Below are 21,930 nucleotides of genomic sequence, written 5' to 3'. Positions count from 1 at the left end.
CTTTTCATGTGCTTTTTGACCATCCATATGTCTTCTTTGGAGAAATGTCTGTTTAGGTCTTCTGCCCACTTTTTGACTGGGTTTTTTGTTTTCTTGTTGAGTTGTATGAGCTGTTTGTGTATTTTGGAAATAAAGCCCTTGTCAGTTGCATCATTTGCAAATATTTTCTCCCATTCTGTAGGTTGTCTTTTCATTTTGTTGATGGTTTCCTTTGCTGCTCTGCAAAAGCCTGTAAGTTCGATTAGGTCCCATTTGTTTATTTTTGTTTTTTATTTCTATTGCCTTGGGAGACTGGCCTACAAAAACATTGGTACAATTTATGTCAAAGAATGTTTTGCCTATGATCTCTTCTAGGAGTTTTATGGTGTCATGTCTTATATTTAAGTCTAAGCCATTTTGAGTTTTGAGTATGGTGAGAGTGTTCTAACTTCATTGATTTACATGCGGCTGTCCCAACTTTCCCGACACCACTTGCTGAAGACATAACAACCGACACTGCAGAAATACAAAAAACCATAAGGGAATAGTATGAACAATTAGGCCAACAAATTTGACAACCTAGAAGAAATGCAAAAGTTTCTAGAAACAGCCAACCAAAATTGAATCAAGAAGAAATAGATAATTTGAACAGACTGATCACTAGAAGTGAAATAGAATCTGTAAAAACTCCCTACAAAGCAAAAGTCCCCTCCAAAGGTCCAAAACCAGATGGCTTCACAGGCAAATTCTACCGAACATACAGAGAACTTATACCAATCCTTCTCAAACTCTTCCAGATATTGAAGAGGAGGGAATACTCCCAAAGACATTCTATGAAGCTACCATCACCCTGATACCAAAGCCAGACAAAGACACCACCAAAAAAGAAAATTACAGGCCAATATCTTTGATGAATACAGATGCAAAAATTCTCAACAAAATATTAGCAAACCAAATCCAACAACATATAAAAAAGATCATATACCACAACAAAGTGGGATTCACGCCAAATTCACAAGGATGATTCAATATACACAAATCAATCAATGTGATACACCACATAAACAAAAAACACATGATCATTTCAATAGACACAGAAAAAGCATTTGACAAAATTTGACACCCATTCATGATAAAAACTCTTACCAAAGTGGGTATAAAGGGAACATATCTCAACATAATAAAAAGATATTTATGACAAACCCACAGCCAATATACTGCTCAATGGTGAAAAGCTGAAAGCCTTCCTGCTAAAATCTGGAACAAGACAAGGATGCCCGCCCACTTCTTATATTCAGCATAGTTTTGGAAGTCCTAGCCACAGCAATCAGACAAGAAAAAGGAATAAAAGGTATCCAACTTGGAAGGGAAGAGGTAAAACTGTCATTATATGCAGATGACATGATACTATATATAGAAAACCCTAAAGACTTCACACAAAAACTACTAGAACTGATAAATTCAGCAAGGTAGCAGGATACAAGGTTGACATGCAGAAATCAGTTGCATACTTGGGAATAAACCTGACCAAGGAGGTGAAATACTTATACTCTGAGAACTATAAAACATTAATAAAGGAAACAGAAGATGATTCAAAGAAATGGAAAGATATCCTATGCTCTTGGCTTGGAAGAATTAATATTGTTAAAATGGCCATACTACCCAAAGCAATCTACAAATTTAATGTGATTCCTATCAAATTACCCATGAAAATTTTCACAGAACTAGAACAAATAATCCTAAAATTTATAGGAACCATGAAAGATCCAGAATTGCCAAAGCAACCCTGATGAAGGAAAAGAACAAAGCAGGAGGCATAACTCTCCCAGACTTCAGACAATACCACAAAGCTACAGTAATTAAAACAGCATGGTATTGGCACAAAAACAGACACATGGATCAATGGAACAGAATAGAGAGCCCAGAAATAAACCCACACACCTACGGTCAGTTAATCTTTGACAAAAGAGGCAAGAATATACAATGGGAAAAAGACAGCCATTATTTGAAATAATTGTTTTGAGACATCTGGGAAAGATCATTGGTATGTAAAGTACTTAACAAGAGTAATAAAAACAAGCAAAGAGTGATATTATGTTGAATTTAAGATTCTGTCAAAAGATGTTTTAAATTGACATAGTTGAGAAAGTTAAAACCACAAAAGAATTGGGTTTAGTGCTCTTAAAGACGTTAGAAAGGCTACTTTGTTCTATACTGTTCTGAAAGGTCTAGGATGCAAAAGTTACATGGAGCTCCCAGACGACCATATGGTCAGGTTGAAGACTTCACTGAAGGTATTTAAGCAGAGACTTAGCTGATCTGTAAGAGATTTCTCTGGAAAGACCTTACTGCCTCTGTGGTTCCTTCTAGCTCTACAGCTATGAGACACCAGAAAACTTAATGATGGACTCAGAACTTTCAACATCCTCCTGCATTGCTGTGGCCCAACAAATATTATCTGGTATTTGAACAACTCCTCTTTCACTGTCCTAATTTGTCATTGTGAGCAGAGGTCTTGCTCTTCAGTACAAAAGAGGGGCTTGGATTTTGGCCCTTATACCACAGTTTAGGTCAGTGACTTTGAGTCGACCATCATATTGGAGATGGTCAATGACAGCTCTAAGGCATTTAATTAAGGGTCTTCTAGTAGCATGGACATCAAACTGTGTAGGCTAGGGGCTTTGACGGAAGACCTCAGAATTAGTTCCAGTGAGTGACAAACTGGGCCCCCAGCCTGCTTCTGCTCTGACTTTGTTATGTGCTGGAGTAATACTGAAGATTTTGTTTGAAAATGAAGGTTAAAAATCAATGACCTACTATAACTTCGTCATTTTACAGATGAGAACATTAGGGTGAAATGTTCACATATCACTAGTAAGGTGAAATCACTTGTCCAAGGTCACACTAATAGTAGCAAAATAAGGGCTAGTCCTAGGTCTCTTTGCTACCTCCATGTGATGATTTTACAAGTGGCTATAAGGTTTTTTTTTTTTTTTTTTTTTTTTTTGTGGTACATGGGCCACAAACAGGAGAGGTCACTGTTGTGGCCTCTCCCATTGCGGAGCACAGGCTCCAGACACGCAGGCTCAGCGGCCACGGCTCACGGGCCCAGCCACTCCGCGGCATGTGGGATCTTCCCGGACCGGGGCACGAACCCGTGTCCCCTGCATCGGCAGGCAGACTCTCAACCACTGCGCCACCAGGGAAGCCCGCTATAAGTTTTAAGTGACAGCTTATATGTGGAACTTCTCTACAGATTAGGAAGAACTAAAATAAGGGATGACTCTTGTGGTGGTTTTCAGAGGGACACATATTATGTTGGAGCCCAACTACAATTCATATCAACAACTAATCGTAGGTTGAATCTCAATCACTCATAGAAACTTCCTAATATTTTATATTATTCTAAATGTCTTTGTATAGAGCAAAGCAGGCCATTCCTTCATCCTCCACTATGAAGACTGGAGATACAAGACACAAGAGGTGAATAAGGCATGCCCTGTCCTGATGCTATGAGCGAGTATAAGATGGAGGTGTGTACAAAGCCCAAGGGAGTCAGAAGGAGACATTCATTGTACCTGTGTGGAAAGAGCAGGGCACAAAGAGGAAAAAAGTACTTCTTAACTGGAAAAGGCCCTTAAAGGATAAGTGGAAATCACATTGCTTGGGGAGACATTTCTGTGATGTGGTTGGTATATGGCCCCTATGGGCTACCTGTAGTCAGTCCTAGTCCTTTGTTTCTACCACCTGAAGAGGCTTTATCCACCCACTTTTCTCTCTCCTACCTGCCTTACCCTAGTTTAGGCCTTTATCATCTCCCACAGTTGCTGAGGTGGCTCCAAGCTACTGCTCCAGGCTTCAGACTTGAACCCTCTGATCCATTCTCCCCATGCAAATCTAACCACATTTATCCCAGCTGAAGATGCTTCAGTGGCTCTGAGGCATAGGTGATTTATCAGAAAGCTAATGAAACTTAAGGTGCACTTGCACAGACCCCTTCCAAGGCTCTGGACTTAATTCTGTAGCTATAAATACAAAATCATGGATTTCTTAAAGGGGGCCCCCCAAATTGTATATACTTTTGGCCCCGCAAAATTTAGATCTGCCCCTATGACAACCCTTTCTGATGTGGAGAAATGGGAACCCTCCTACACTGTTGGTGGGAATGTAAATTGGTAGAGCTACTATGGAGAACAGTATGGAGGGTCCTTAAAAAACTAAAAATAGAGCTACCATATGATCCAGCAATCCCACTCCTGGGCCTATATCTGAAGAAAACCATAATTTGAAAAGACACATGCACCCCAATGTTCATAGCAGCACTATCTACAATATAGCCAAGACACGGAAGCAACCTAAGTGTCCATCAACAGATGAATGGATAAAGAAGATGTGGTACATATATACAATGGAATATTGCTCAGCCATAAAAAAGAATGAAATAATGCCATTTGCAGCAACATGGATAGACCTAGAAATTATCATGCTAAATAAAGTAAGTCAGAGAAAGATGAATATCATATGATATCACTTATATGTGGAATCTTTAAATAATGGTACAAAGGAACTCATTTACAAAACAGAAAACAGACTCACAGACTTCGAAAACAAACTTATGGATACCAAAGGGGAAAGGTTGGGAGAGGGCTAAATTAGGAGTTTGGGATTAACATATACACGCTGCTATTTGTAAAATAGACAACCAACAGGACCTACTATATAGCACAGGGGCCTCTACTCAATATTCTGTAATAACCTATATGGGAAAAGAATCTGAGAAAGAATAGCTATATGTATATGTATAACTGAATCCCTTTGTTGTACACCTGAAATACAACATTGTAAATCAACTATACTCCAATAAAAAGTAAAAATTAAAACAAATGAGCAAAAAAACCCATCTTTCTGAACACAGCCCACAATGCCTGCATTTCCTAGTCTTTACTCACCTACTCCATTGCAGTTTTTACATATACTCCAGCTACTGTGAAGTTCCATTTCCTCAAAAGTGCCATGTTCTTTCATCTGTATCATTAAGCTCTTGGAGCAAGGTGTACACAGATGAACAAAGAGAGCATGAATGTTAATCCTTTTTGTCTTCTAGAAAGGAAGAATAAGAAAGAAGGCTCCAGTGGTTAACAGTCTGGAAGTTTACATGTCAGTTTTGCAACTGTTCCATTTTTTTTTTCCCAACAGAAAGCATTTATTGAGCAACTGGACACTCTCAGTATGTGTTATGTTTAACAAATGGTGTGGTAGTTCATTTGTGGGAGCTTTGTCCTTCTGAATTCCTTGATACCCATCCATTCATTCATTTATTCAATCTTGCATTGACTATAGTGAGCTTAAGAGCATGAATCTTGCTAACAGACTGGGTTTGAGTCCTGTCTCTTCCACTTACTATGTGACTTTGCACAAGTTCCTTAGCTCTCTTAAGTCTCAAGTTTCTTATTTATAAAATGAGAATATTACAGTGCTTTATTCACAGAGTTGTTGGGAAGATCCAATATGGTAACACAAAATACCTGATTTTTTAAAATGAAGGTTATTGCTTTATAAAAGGCTATTACTATTTATTGAACACTACAGTGTATCAGCGACAGAGCTGTGCACTTGGCATCTAAGATGAATAAAACACAACTTATGGAGAAAAGAGACATGTAAACAAATAAATGCAATAAAGCATGGAGAGTATTTTGCAGGTTATGGTGGAGACACAAGAGGATTTGATTAATTCTGTGTTGGGAGAGAGTGGTCAGAGAAAGACTGTTTTACTTTAGCAGAATCTGGAAGATGATTAGCACTTAAGTTCACTGGGTTTAGCCCCATCTCTGGGAAGAGTGAAGATGATCACCATGAATTAAACAAGGAGGCCTCATACTGCATGGTTCTGTGGGGATTACAAGCAGTGTGGCTGGCTTGCTCCCTCCCATCAACATGTAAACACATTCCAATGTCTTCTGTGTCCTAAACTCCTTGATCCCTGGCACTTTCTTGCTCTTCATAGCCAAACTTCTTGAAAGATTCCCCCTCATTCCCACTGTAAAGCATTGCAGGCTAGTTTCAGCCCTGGGCACACCAGTAAAACTACTCTCATCATGGTCTCAAAAATATCCATGTTGCTAAAGCAGGTGGAACATCTCAGACCTCATCTTCACCAATTAACACTTCACATTGTTGTCCATTTTCAATCCTCTTTGAAACTCTCTTTCCCTAGGCTTTCATACTACTAATTCTCTCCTTATTTCCTTCCTACCTCTGGTTACTGCTTTTAGGTCTCTGTTGAGTCTTCCTCTTCTACTCATCCCTTAGAATTTTGTCCTTGGTTGACCCTTCTATCTTGTTGCTCTCCACACTCAACCCTAAGTGACCTCATCTACCCCTGTGACTTCAGTTACCATCCAACGGCCCTCATATCTCCAGCCCAGTCCTCTTCCTGAATCCTATGCTTGGACATCTCTACATGGATAAGTATAAGACATAATGCAGAAAAAAGAAATATATATGCATTGTTTAATTTATATAGGTTTTATTCACTAAACTAGAGGTAATTTCCAGTTCAAAACAGTTATGCACACTTCAATTTAGACTGCTCTTTTCTTCAAAGGCCTCATTTCAAAGGTCTCCAATTTGGAGTGTTAGCTTCAAATGACAACATTTAAAGGCCATTTTGGCATTTATTTTCTACCTATTCTAACTAGACTATAACACAAACAACTTGAGGGAGGAGTAAAGCAGTAGTATCAGTGTGTAAAGATAAAGCAGGTACCAAGGAGGCATCAGGGGTTCTTTAGAAATCGAATTGCAATTTATTTACTTTATCCAAAAGATCCTGGGCTTTGATGAGTCCAGGATGGTGGATTAGAAAAAGCTACAACTCCTTTTTACAGTGTTTAGATGCTAGAAATCCCTGGACGTCTACTAAGTGGTTTACATGCAGTTTGGGGGTCAGAGATAAAATTACTGGGATTAAGGTTTTTTCACACAATTTCAAATTTGTAAAAGATAAAAGAAGTTACTATTTCCATAGAAACCTAACTCTTTTGTTAATACTTACACTCTTAAATATTTCATGCATACTACACAGACTGCGTTTATCAGATAAGGCAATGAGGTATTTGTCATTTGCATATTGTTTACTTTCGGTTAGTATGCATTTTCATTATTTTTATTGTATTGCATTATGTCCATATTTCAAGAAGTAAACCAACCACTCAAAAGTAGCTCACTGAAATATAAAAGCATGAAGAAGCAAATGCCACGATTCAGCATAATGCTGTAAATGTCAAAAATACTGAATTGGATTCCACTGAGAATCTAAAATGTGAATCTGTACACTTGGAGAAGTAAATTTGTAACTGTGATGACTTTGTATAAACCGCTAAAAAGAAAATAGAAATTAGGAACTATAACAACAATCACCTGAAAACTGGATTTTTTTTTAGGACCACTGATCTGCTTGAAAGTAGTGACATGAGGTTTTTAAGCTTTCACATTAATTTTTTTTTTTTTTTGGCCGCACCGCACAGCATGCGGGGTATCTTAGTTCCCCGAACAGGGATCGAACCTGTGCCCCCTGCAATGGAAATGCGGAGTCTTAACCACTGGACTGCCAGCGAAGTCCCTCCTTTTAATTTTCAAATAAAGTATACTGATCTCTTTGGTAAACTGAACAAATTTTTCTAAAACAAGTAAAAATAATGCTTTCTAGTATGAAATTGAATCACCATATAGACTCTTAAAAATGAGGGTCTATAATGGCAGAAGAGAGATGAAAATATGAAATGAGGATAAGTTGAAAAAGAATCCTGTGAGGCTCCATTTAAATTAGCATGAACTCATGATTTTCAAAGAGGTTTATTTTCTTCGTCTATCACCTGAAAGGGTCTAGATATCATGACTTCACAATAGCAATCAGATTTTAGTTCCTAAATATTCTTTCTCAAAAGAAAAAAAAAAAAGGCTAATTCCAGGTTTGCAGGGAACACAAAAAGTGGGCCTGGAACATCTTATAGTGCAAGAAAGCAAGGAGGTACACAAAGACAAATGGGCTCAAATCTGGGAACAATTTAAGCATCCAAGAAAAAAGCAGTAATAGTAATGGATTATAACACAATGATTTTTAAAAGTCCTTGCATCCATAGTGATACTCAAATTTAAAAAAAAAAAAAGTGAGGTTACGAGGAAAAAGGGAAAGCTTAAAAAAAACAAAAACAAGAATGGCAGCTAATGCATGTAGATGAAATACTAGAGTTGGACAATTATTTTGCAACTTCCAGTGTAATAATTTACTCAGATGAGTATTGGGAGGGTTTTTGGAAATCAAATGATCCTCAAGTATTATCTCGGATTGTCTATTAGTTATAAGGGTAAAACGGTATCTTCAGAAAGAGAGATCTGATGATCACCACCTTAACCAAGTGATCAAACTTAGTGGAAAAATTTGAGATTACTATCTCCCGATGTGATGCAGTAAGATGTAATACCACTGATGTAGTTAGTATTCCTGGGGGAAGGGAGAGGGGAGTTTTAACTTTATTCTGTCTTCATCTTACTTTCAGGGGGAGTTAACCATTGACTGGTCTAATTTAAAACCAACTTAAACAAAAAGTTTGTAGTGCAACAGAAAAGGTACTGGGCAAGGAAAGGGTCATAGTTCTGGCTCTGCCACTTAGCAGCTGTGTGAGCTGGGACAACTTACTTCACTCCACCAACTTCACAGGGTAGTCTTGGGGATTAAATGAGATCATATATGGGAGACTAAAGTTTTAAAATACACTATTTTACTTCTAAAAACAGAAAAAGATGGTAATACTAATGTCACAAGCATTCAATGGTTTCAAGTCAGAGAACTGATTAATACAGGATGACAAGCAAGTGAATTAAAGTAGATCTGAGTAGAAAGGGGGAAAAAAAAGGCAAGGTCTAAAAAGTCAGTGAAAATAGGAACACTTAAACTGCCCTAGAAAGTCCAGTGCCAAGATGGTGATGTTGATATCTTGGATTTCTGGCTTTCTGTTTATGTGTGTTCATGCCTAGGAGATATACAGTGCTGATTATCTGAAGGGAGGAGGGGTATTTTACAGATTAAATAGGTATTTAATTTATACAAATACCTACTTGGCATGCACACACACACTAGAAAGAAAGAAAAATAAATTTTGTAACCAGTCTTGTCTCTCATTCTACTCCATCTCTTACAACATAGTTCCTAGATGTTAGCCCATCATTTAAACCTATTCTCAATTTAAGAATAGCAATGTGTTTTGATGCTAGAGGACAAACTTATTTCTTTGACATAAAGACAGTATTTCTGTCTCCAAAGTAAAGGAAAATAAAGCTACAACAAAATCAGCAAGCAATCAAAATTGGAATGATAAAAATGTCAAGCAAGAAATAAAAAGGCATCCAAATTGGAAAGGAGGAAGTAAAATTGTTGTTTGAAGATTATACGATCTAAAGAAAACCCTAAAGACTGAACCAAAAAACTATTAGAACTAATGAACAAGTTCAGTAAAGTTGTAGGATGTGAAATCAACATATAGAAATCAGTTGTGTTTCTATACACAATATCTGTATTACCCAAAGCCATCTATAAATTCAATGCAATCCCTATCAAAATTCAAATGACATTTTCCACAGGAAAAAAAAAAATCCTAAAAATTTGTTTGGAGCCACAAAAGACCTCGAATAGCCAAAGCAAACCTGAGAAAGAACAACAAAACCAAAGGCATTCACATGTCCTCATCTCAAACAGTACTACACAGCTATAGTAATTAAAACAGCATGATACTTGCATAAAAATTGACATAGAACAGTATAGAGAGCCCAGAAATAACCACCCCCTGCATTTATAGTCAATTAATATTTGACAAGCGATCCAAGAACACTCAATGGGGAAAGGATAGCCCCTTTAATAAATGGTGTTAGGAAAATGAAAAAAATGCAGAAAAATGAAACTGGACCTCTTCTCATACCACTCACAAAAGTTAACTCAAAATGGATTAAAGACTTAAAACATAAGACCTAATACCATAAAACTCCAAGAAGAAAACATAGGAAAAAAGCTCTTTGACATTGGTCTGGGTAATGATTTTTTAGATATGACACCAAAAGCACAAGCTACAAAAGCAAAAATAAGTAAGCAGGATTACATCAAACTAAAAAGCTACTGCACAGCAAGAGACAACTAACAAAATGAAAAGGCACCCTACAGAATGGGAGAAAATGTTTGCAAACCGTGTATCAGATAAGGGCTTAATATCCAAAATATATAAAGAACTCATACAGGGCTTCCCTGGTGGCGCAGTGGTTGAGAGTCTGCCTGCCGATGCAGGGGACACGGGTTCGTGCCCCAGTCTGGGAAGATCCCACATGTCGCAGAGCAGCTGGGCCCGTGAGCCATGGCCACTGAGCCTGTGCGTCCGGAGCCTGTGCTCTGCAATGGGAGAGGCCACAACAGTGAGAGGCCCGAGTACCGTAAAAAAAAAAAAAAAAAGAACTCATACAACTCAATACCAAAACAAACAATCTGCTTGATGAGGCCCATGTACAAATCCTTCCAGTGATTCTGATACACCGTAAAGTTTGAGAACCACCAGACTAAGGAAATTTAGTATTGACTCACTTCATGGTAGTGAGATGAGTTAGCATGGTTGTTCAGATGCAGAAATAGATTTAACAGGGGTTTGGGTGGGAGTTTAACAGGGTTGTACAAAGAAGCAAGAAAGGAGCAGGGAGCTGAGGATCACATATGTGGGAGAGCATGATGGATATGGCAATTTAAGGTGGAAAAGGAGAACAGTGAGGACTCAAGATGGTGAGGAGTATATTATTTATTAATATACTGAACTGATTAAATCACCACCCAAACTGATGACCTAAAATACTACCAGCAACTTCTACCTGTCAGGGTATTCTGCACCACTATCATATTCTTCTGTCTCATCAGATAACCCCTATCTTAATTTTCGTTCAACAATTACTTGCTTTAGAAAAAAAAAAATCACATTTATGTTTAGTTTGGCTTAGTTTTTAAGTTTTAAAAAATACCAGGCTGAGTTGGAGGGGAAGATGGCGGAAGAGTAAGACGCAGAGATCACCTTCCTCCCCACAGATACACCAGAAATGCATCTACAGGTGGAACAACTCCTACAGAACACCTACTGAACGCTGGCAGAAGACCTCAGACCTCCCAAAAGGCAAGAAACCTCCCACGTACCTGGGTAGGGCAAAAGAAAAAAATAAACAGAGACAAAAGAATAGGGACAGGACCTGCACCCGTGGGAGGGAGCTGTGACAAAGAGGAAAGGTTTCCACACACTAGGAAGCCCCTTCGCGGGCGGAGACTGCAGGTGGCGGAGGTGGGGAAGCTTCGAAGCCATGGAAAAGAGCACAGCCACAGGGGTGCGGAGGGCAAAGCGGAGAGATTCCTGCAGAGAGGATCGGTGCCGACCTGCACTCACCAGCCCGAGAGGCTTGTCTGCTCACCTGCCGGGGTGGGCGGGGCTGGGAGCTGAGGCTCCTTCCGTTGGAGCGCAGGGAGAGGACTGGGGTTGGCTGCGTGAACACAGCCTGAAGGGGTTAGTGCACCATGGCTAGACGGGAGGGAGTCCGGGAAAAAGTCTGGACCTGCGTTAAGAGGCAAGAGACTTTTTCTTCCCTCTTTGTTTCCTGGTGCGTGAGGAGAGGGGATTAAGAGCGCTGCTTAAAGGAGCTCCAGAGACGGGCGCGAGCCGCAGCTAACAGCGAGGACCCCAGAGACGGGCATGAGACGCTCAGGCTGCTGCTGCCGCCGCCAAGAAGCCTGTGTGCGACCACACGTCACTATCCACACCGCCCCTCCCGGGAGCCTGTGCAGCCCGCCACTGCCAGGGTCCCGGGATCCAAGGACAACTTCCCTGGAAGAACGCACGGCGCGCCTCAGGCTGGTGCAACGTCCCGACGGCCTCTGCCGCTGCAGGCTCGCCCTGCACTCCGTGCCCCTCTCTCCCCCCGGCTTGAGTGAGTCAGAGTCTCCACAGCAGCTGCTCCTTTAACCCCAACCTGTCTGAGCGAAGAACAGACGCCCTCCAGCGACTTATACGCAAAGGCAGGGCCAAATCCAAAGCTGAGCCCTGGGCTGTGAGAACAAAGAAAACAAAGGGAAATCTCTCCCAGCAGCCTCAGATGCAGCGGATTAAAGCTCCACAATCAACTTGATGTACCCTGCATCTGTGGAATACACGAATAGACAACGAATCATCCCAAATTGAGGAGGTGGACTTTGATAGCAAGATTTATGATTTTTTCCCCTTTTCCTCTTTTTGTGAGTATGTGTATGCTTCTGTGTGAGATTTTGTCTGTATAGCTTTGCTTTCACCATTTGTCCTAGGGTTCTATTAGTCCGTGTTTTTTTTTTCCTTAATTAATTTTTATTTTAACAACTTTATTTTATCTTACTTTTTTTTACTTTTCTTTCCTTCCTTCCCCCTTCTCCCTCCCTCCCTCCTTTCGCTTTCTCTTCCTTCCTTCCTTTTTCTTTCTTTCTTGTTTTTCTCCCTTTTATTCTGAGTCGTGTGGATGAAAGGCTCTTGGTACTGCAGCCAGGGGTCAGGGTTGTGCCTCTGAGGTGGGAGAGACAACTTCAGGACACTGGTCCACAAGAGACTTCCCAGCTCCACATAATATCAAAGGGCGAAAATCTCCCAGAAATCTTGATCTCAACACCAGCACTCAGCTTCACTCAACGACCAGCAAGCTACAGTGCTGGACACCCTATGCCAAACAACTAGCAAGACAGGAACAGAACCCTACCCACTAGCAGAGAGCCTGCCATAAATCATAATAAGTCAACAGACACTCCAAAACACACCACCAGACGTGGACCTGCCCACCAGAAAGACAAGATCCAGCCTCATCCACCAGAACACAGGCACTAGTCCCCTCCACCAGGAAGCCTACATAACCTACTGAACCAACTTTAGCCACTGGGGAGACACCAAAAACAACGGGAACTACGAACCTGCAGCCTGCAAAAAGGAGACCCCAAACACATTAAGATAAGCAAAATGAGAAGACAGAAAAACACACAGCAGATGAAGGAGTGAGATAAAAACCCACCAGACCTAACAAATGAAGAGGAAATAGGCAGTCTACCTGAAAAAGAATTCAGAATAATGATAGTAAAGATGATCCAAAATCTTGGAAATAGAGTAGACAAAATGCAAGAAACATTTAACAAGGACCTAGAAGAAGTAAAGATGAAACAAGCAATGATGAACACCACAATAAATGAAATTAAAAAAACTCCAGATGGGATCAATAGCAGAATAACTGAGGCAGAGGAACGGATAAGTGACCTGGAAGATAAACTAGTGGAAATAACTACTGCAGAGCAGAATAAAGAAAAAAGAATGAAAAGAACTGAGGACAGTCTCAGAGACCTCTGGGACAACATTAAAAGCACCAACATTCGAATTATAGGAGTTCCAGAAGAATAAGAGAAAAAGAAAGGGACTGAGAAAATATTTGAAGAGATTATAGTTGAAAACTTCCCTAATATGGGAACGGAAATAGTTAGTCAAGTCCAGGAAGCACACAGAGTCCTATACAGGATAAATCGAAGGAGAAATACGCCAAGGCACATATTAATCAAACTGTCAAAAATTAAATACAACAAAAACATAGTAAAAGCAGCAAGGGAAAAACAACAAATAACACACAAGGGAATCCCCATAAGGTTAACAACTGACCTTTCAGCAGAAACTCTGCAAGCCAGAAGGGACTGGCAGGACATATTTAAAGAGATGAAGGAGAAAAACCTGCAACCAAGATTACTCTACCCAGCAAGGATCTTATTCAGATTTGATGGAGAAATTAAAACCTTTACAGACAAGCAAAAGCTGAGAGACTTCAGCACGACCAAACCGGCTTTACAACAAATGCTAAAGGAAATTCTCTAGGCAAGAAACACAAGAGAAGGAAAAGACCTACAATAACGAGCCCAAAACAATTAAGAAAATGGGAATAGGAACATACATATCGATAATTACCTTAAATGTAAATGGAATAAATGCTCCCACCAAAAGACGCAGATTGGCTGAATGGATACAAAAACAAGACCCTTATATATGCTGTCTACAAGAGACCCACTTCAGACCTAGAGACACATACAGACTGAAAGTGAGGAGATGGAAAAAGATATTCCATGCAAATGGAAATCAAAAGAAAGCTGGAGTAGCAATATGCATTTCAGACAAAATAGACTTTAAAATAAAGACTATTACAAGAGACAAAGAAGGACACTACAGAATGATCAAGGGATCGATCCAAGAGGAAGATATAATAATTGTAAATATTTATGCACCGAACATAGGAGCACCTCAATATATAAGGCCAATACTAACAGCCATAAAAGGGGAAATCGACAATAACACATTCATAGTAGGGGACTTTAACACCCCACTTTCACCAATGGACAGATCATCCAAAATGAAAATAAATAAGGAAACTCAAGCTTTAAATGATACATTAAACAAGATGGACTTAATTGATATTTATAGGACATTCTATCCAAAAACAACAGAATACACATTTTTCTCAAGCGCTCATGGAACATTCTCCAGGATAGATCATATCTTGGGTCACAAATCAAGCCTTGGTAAATTTAAGAAAATTGAAATTGTATCTAGTATCTTTTCTGACCACAACGCTATGAGACTAGATATCAATTACAGGAACAGATCTGTAAAAAATACAACAATGGAGGCTAAACAATACACTACTTAATAACGAAGTGATCACTGAAGAAATCAAAGAGGAAATAAAAAAATACCTAGAAACAAATGACAACGGAGACACGACGACCCAAAACCTATGGGGTGCAACAAAAGCAGTTTTAAGAGGGAAGTTTATAGCAATACAATCCTACCTTAAGAAACAGGAAACATCTCAAATAATCTAACCTTGCACCTAAAGCAATTAGAGAAAGAAGAAAAAAAACGCCAAAGTTAGCAGAAAGAAAGAAATCATAAAGATCAGATCAGAAATAAATGAAAAAGAAATGAAGGAAACGATAGCAAAGATCAATAAAACTAAAAGCTGGTTATTGGACAAGATAAACAAAACTGATAAACCATTAGCCAGACTCATCAAGAAAAAAGGGGAGAAGATTCAAATCAACATAATTAGAAACGAAAAAGGAGAAGCAACAACTGACACTGCAGAAATACAAAAGATCATGAGAGATCGAGGCAACTCTATGCCAATAAAATGAACAACCTGGAAGAAATGGACAAATTCTTAGAAAAGCACAACCTGCCAAGACTGAAACAGGAAGAAATAGAAAATATGAACAGACCAATCACAAGCACTGAAATTGAAACTGTGATTAAAAATCTTCCAACAAACAAAAGCCCAGGACCAGATGGCTTCACAGGCGAATCCTATCAAACACTTAGAGAAGAGCGAACACCTATCCTGCTCAAACTCTTCCAAAATATAGCAGAGGGAGGAACACTCCCAAACTCATTCTATGAGGCCACCATCACCCTGATACCGAAACCAGACAAGGATGTCACAATCAAAGAAAACTACAGGCCAATATCAGTGATGAACATAGATTCAAAAATCCTCAACAAAATACTAGCAAACAGAATACAACAGCACATTAAAAGGATCATACACTATGATCAAGTGGGGTTTATTCCAGGAATGCAAGGATTCTTCAATATACGAAAATCAATCAACGTGATACACCATATTAACAAATTGAAGGAGAAAAACCATATGATCGTCTCAATACATGCAGAGAAAGCTTTTGACAAAATTCAACACCCATTTATGATAAAAAACCCTGTAGAAAGTAGGCATAAAGGGAACGTTCCTCAACATAATAAAGGCCATATATGACAAACCCACAGCCAACATCGTCCTCAATGGTGAAAAACTGAAACCATTTCCACTAAGCTCAGGAACAAGACAAGGTTGCCCACTCTCACCACTCTTATTCAACATAGTTTTGGAAGTTTTAGCCACAGCAATCAGAGAAGAAAAGGAAATAAAAGGAATCCAAATCGGAAAAGAAGTAAAGCTGTCACTGTTTGCAGATGACATGATACTATACATAGAGAATCCTAAAGACGCTACCAGAAAACTACTAGAGCTAATCAACGAATTTGGTAAAGTAGCAGGATACAAAATTAATGCGCAGAAATCTCTGGCATTCCTATACACTAATGATGAAAAATCTGAAAGTGAAATCAAGAAAACAGTCCAATTTACCATTACAACAAAAAGAATAAAATATCTAGGAATAAACCTACCTAAGGAGACAAAAGACCTGTATGCAGAAAATTATAAGACACTGGTGAAAGAAATTAAAGACGATACAAATAGATGGAGAGATATACCATGTTCTTAGATTGGAAGAATCAACATTGTGAAAATGACTCTACTACCCAAAGCAATCTACAGATTCAATGCAATCCCTATCAAACTACCACTGGCATTTTTCACAGAACTAGAACAAAAAATTTCACAATTTGTATGGAAACACAAAAGACCCCGAATAGCCAAAGCAATCTTGAGAATGAAAAACGAAGCTGAAGGAATCAGGCTCCCTGACTTCAGACTATACTACAAAGCTATAGTAATCAAGAGAGTATGGTACTGGCACAAAAACAGAAAGATAGATCAATGGAACAGGATAGAAAGCCCAGAGATAAACCCACCCACATATGGTCACCTTATCTTTGATAAAGGAGGCAGGAATGTACAGTGGAGAAAGGACAGCCTCTTCAATAAGTGGTGCTGGGAAACAGATACATGTAAAAGTATGAGATTAGATCACTCCCTAACTCGGTACACAAAAATAAGCTCAAAATGGATTAAAGACCTAAATGTAAGGCCAGAAACTATCAAACTCTTAGAGGAAAACATAGGCAGAACACTCTATGACATAAATCACAGCAAGATCCTTTTTGACCCACCTCCTAGAGAAATGGAAATAAAAACAAAAATAAACAAATGGGACCTAATGAAACTTCAAAGCTTTTGCACAACAAAGGAAACCATAAACAAGACCAAAAGACAACCCTCAGAATGGGAGAAAATATTTGCAAATGAAGCAACTGACAAAGGATTAGTCTCCAAAATTTACAAGCAGCTCATGCAGCTCAATAACAAAAAAACAAACCCAATCCAAAAATGGGCAGAAGATCTACAGAGACAATTCTCCAAAGAAGATATACAGACTGCCAACAAACACTTGAAAGAACGCTCAACATCATTAATCATTAGAGAAATGCAAAGCAAAACTACAATGAGATATCATCTCACACCAGTCAGAATGGCCATCATCAAAAAATCTAGAAACAATAAAATGCTGGAGAGGGTGTGGAGAAAAGGAAACACTGTTGCACTGCTGGTGGGAGTGTGAATTGGTACAGCCACTATGGAGAACAGTATGGAGGTTCCTTAAAAATCTACAAATAGAACTACCATATGACCCAGCAATCCCACTACTGGGCATATACCCTGAGAAAACCATAATTCAAAAAGAGTCATGTACCAAAATGTTCATTGCAGCTCTATTTACAATAGCCAGGAGATGGAAACAACCTAAGTGTCCAGTATCAGATGAACAGATAAAGAAGATGTGGCACATATATACAATGGAATATTACTCAGCCATAAAAGGAAATGAAATTGAGCTATTTGTAATGAGGTGGATGGACCTAGAGTCTGTCATACAGAGTGAAGTAAGTCAGAAAGAGAAAGACAAATACCGTATGCTAACACATATATATGGAATTTAAGAAAAAAATATGTCATGAAGAACCTAGGGGTAAGACAGGAATAAAGACACAGACCTACTAGAGAATGGACTTGAGGATATGGGGAGGAGGAAGGGTAAGCTGTGACAAGGCGAGAGAGAGGCATGGACATGTATACACTACCAAACGTAAGGTAGATAGCTAGTGGGAAGCAGCTGCATAGCACAGGGAGATCAGCTCGGTGCTTTGTGACCACCTAGAGGGGTGGGATAGGGAGGGTGGGAGGGAGGGAGACATAAGAGGGAAGAGATATGGTAACATATGTATATGTATAACTGATTCACTTTGTTATAAAGCAGAAACTAACATACCATTGTAAAGCAATTATACTTCAATAAAGATGTAAAAAAAAAAAACAGGCTATATAGAGTCTTTAATTAGCTTCTTTCTCACATTTTGCTCTTTTGTACTGTTCACTATAAGGGCAGTTGATTTTCATTGCCCTGTAATATTTCATGGTGTAATTATACTATATTTTATTAAACTGTTCTCTTCCACTGATGAGCATTTGGGTTGTTTCCAGTTTTTGCTTACAAATAATGCTAGGAAAATTCTTGTTCATGACTCTTGGTGCATATGTAAAAAGTTTCTTCAGGATACAGTACTCAAGTGGAATTGCTGGGTATCATGTTCAGCTTTACAAGACAATACCAAATTGTTTTTCCAGAGTGGGTATTTCTATATACTCCTCACAGCAATTTACATGAGATCTCATTGTTCCACTCCATCTCCATGACTTGATATGGTGTGAATTTAAAATTTTTGCCAATTGAATGTGTGCAATTGTATGTGAGTATGGTCTGGAATTTGTAGTTTCTAACTACAGTTGAGACTGGGCATGTTTACTGTCCCTGTGAAATATCTGTTCATATCTTTTGAAATTTTCCATTGTTTTCCTTATTGAGTTTCAGGAATTTTTAATTTATGTTAGCTATCATTCTTTCTCTGCTACATGTGATGGAGTAAATCTACTTCCAGTTTGTGACTTGCCTTTTTACTTTATGATGTCTTTTGATAAACAGAAAATTTGAATTTTATTAGTTGAATTTATGAATTTTCCTTATATTTTAGTGCTTTCTTCTCCTACATATATTTCCAAAGTTTTAAGTCTTACTTTTGACATTTCATTTGAAATTTTTATAACGGTGTGACACAGAAATTGTTTCTTTTTCCCTTTCCATATGGATAAACAATTTTCCTAGCTCTACCTATGGAACATTTTCTTTTTTCTCCACTAAATTAACATATTGCTTCTTTTATATATCAGTTTCATATATGTGTAGGTCTATCCTTTGGCTCTCTTTCTCCATTTGTAATATGTACCAATTCTACAATAATTGCTACATTTTCATAATTCTTGATATGTGGTAGGGCAAATTCCCTCTCCTTCTCTTTGTTCTTCAGGAATTTCTTAAACTGTTCTTTACTATTATTGCCCTTTTGCTCTTCTATATAAATCTTAGAATGGGTTTGTAAAGTTCTATAAAAAAATGTTGAGATTCTGACTGGAGTTGCATTAAATCTACAGAGCAATTTGAGGAGCACTTGACATCACACCATAAGATGGGATATTTCTACATTCACTTAGGTCTTTAATGTCTCCCAGTGAAGAATTAGAAGCAAAACAAAACAAAAGCAGTCTTGCACATCTTTTGTTAAATTTATTTCTAGGTAACTTAGTTTTGTTGCTATGTAAAAGTTGTGTTTTAAAAATATTATGTATTCTAATTATTTCGTGATGGTCCACAGATATGTCACTGACTTTTTAATCTTCATCTTATAACCAGAATCTTGGATAAACTATGATTGCTAGCAAATTTTAGTCTTTTGAGTTTTGTAGGTTGATAATCATATCTGCAAATAATAACCATTTTATATCCTCCTTTTAACCCTTATATTAAAGGAGTTCAATGTTGCAAAGAAGTAGTAATGACAGGTATCCTAGTTCTATTCCCCAATTTTAAAGAGAATGTTTCCTCATATATGGGATGATGCTACTGATTTTAGTTACTTTTGTTTTTTGTTTTACTATAGATACCACTTATCAGTTTAACCAGCTCTGTCCCCCCCACATTAAAGCAAGAATGTGATCAGCTCTTTCTAAATCTATTACTTTTTCTCCTTTAATCCATTACTATGGTAAATGACAATTATAGATTTTCTAATATTAAGCCATCCTTACATTACCAGGATAAACCAAATGTGCTAATGGAAAAGTGTCTTTTGCATACATCACTGAATCTGACTTGGTAATATTTTGTTTAGTATTTTTATATCCATATTCATGAGTGAAATTTGCTAGTAACATACTCTTCTTGTATATTTTGTTATCTAGATTATACTGACTTCATAGAATGAGCTAGAAAATATACCTTTTCCCCATTATCTCAAAAACTTTCTATGTGGTTAAAATAATTTCTTCCTTGAAATTTGGAAGGATTCACTTGTAAAGCAATCCAGACCCACTGTTTTCTTTGTGGAAAGACTTTTAACTTCTGCTTTTATTTTTTTAATTGTTATGGGATTATTCAGTCTTTAATTTCTTTCTAGGTTAGTATTCTTATCGTTTTCAAAGATTATCTCCACTATTTTAAGTTCTCAAATTTATTTGTGTTATGTTGAAGTATTTTCTTTCAATTTTAATTAATTATTTTTGCTGTGTTGCGTCTTCGTTTCTGTGCGAGGGCTTTCTCTAGTTGTGGCAAGCAGGGGCCACTCTTCATCATGGTGCGCGGGCCTCTCACTATCGCGCCTCTCCTGTTGTGGAGCACAGGCTCCAGACATGCAGGCTCAGTAGTTGTGGTTCACGGGCCTAGTTGCTCTGCAGCATGTGGGATCCTCCCAGACCAGGGCTCGAACCCGCGTCCCCTGCATTAGCAGGCAGATTCTCAACCACTGAGCCACCAGGGAAGCCCTTGTTTCAATTTTAAAAAATCTTTCTCGCACTTGCATTTTCATTTATAATAGGTAATATTTTTTATGTCTTCTCTCATTTCATCTTTTCAGAGCTGTGTCTACTTTGTTAGCATTTTAAAGGAACAAGATTTTGGCTTTTGTTTCTATTATATTGACTGTTTTTACTATTTACTTTGGTTACTGGTGTTTTTTTTTTTTTCTCCTATCTTTTTTTTTTTTTTCTCCTATCTTTTTAAGCTGAACAATTTGATCCATTTTTTAACCTTCCTTTTTCTAATAAGTAGTTAGTTTATAAAGTTCCCTGGAAGAACCACTTTTGCTGCATCTCAAGTTTTGGTATGTAATGCAATGTTTGTACTATTACTCAGTTATAAGTATTTAATGATTACTATTATTTCATTTTCTCCATTATTGAAAGGGTAAATTTTTTTCTCAAATACTTTATATACACACACACCTATATACACATATATGTAATCTTTTTGTTCTAAGCAGGTAGAAAATATAATTGGTATAACTATACTCTGTAATTTTCTGCCATTTGTTTTATGGCTCAATTTTTGTAAATGTTCCATATGTACTTGAAAAAAACTGTGGAATCCCTTAATTGTTGGAGGCAGAAATCTATGTACGTCCACTGGACCAAGTTTACTGTTTTCTTCTAACATTTTATATCTTTGCTGATTAGAAAGTCTGTTGTCCAATAATGAGTTGAATTCTTCCACCCTCATGGATATTTGCTAGTTTTTTAAAGTAGCTCTAAGAATTTTTGCTTTATGTATTTAGAGACTATTTTATTAAATACATATATGCTTGGAATTATTATGTCTTTTTGGTGAATTGAATCTTTTATCATTGTGTAGAAACACTCTAAGTGACACATTTTTTTCAAGATGGGTCTGAAATCAGTTTTGTTTGATATTAAATAGAGCTACCATAGCTTTAGTTTGATTGGTTTTTGCATTATATGTATTTCCTCCTACTTTTACTTTCAACTTCTCTGCGTACATATGTTTTAGATTTATCTTTTTGTAAACATTATAAAGTCAGATTTCCTTTTAAAAATCTATACCTTGGTTTTAACTAGTGAGTCTGCTCCATTTATATTGCTATACATTTAGATTTCTACCATGTTACCTTTGGTTTGGAATTTATACACACTATATTCTTTCAGTGAATATCCTTGACATTTTATGATTGTACATTTAACTGATCAATA

The 21,930-nt window shown here is 37.8% G+C and overlaps 1 protein-coding gene across 2 annotated transcripts in view; it reads right to left on the bottom strand.

Moving 5' to 3' along the window:
* The window catches only part of PKN2 (protein kinase N2), a 172,180-nt gene that overhangs the window by 19,366 nt on the left and 130,884 nt on the right, over positions 1 to 21,930 (bottom strand). For both annotated transcript variants that reach the window (XM_032624491.1, XM_032624474.1), the window contains exon 23: positions 4,929 to 5,079. In XM_032624491.1, coding sequence (XP_032480382.1) covers positions 4,929 to 5,079 — 151 coding nt within the window. The remainder of the gene's footprint in view (positions 1 to 4,928; positions 5,080 to 21,930) is intronic.

The sequence above is a fragment of the Phocoena sinus genome, chromosome 1 (assembly GCF_008692025.1).
Source record: "Phocoena sinus isolate mPhoSin1 chromosome 1, mPhoSin1.pri, whole genome shotgun sequence".
Lineage (NCBI taxonomy): Eukaryota > Metazoa > Chordata > Mammalia > Artiodactyla > Phocoenidae > Phocoena > Phocoena sinus.
Note: the sequence above shows the minus strand (reverse complement) of the source record. Positions and strands in the feature narration are given on the sequence as shown.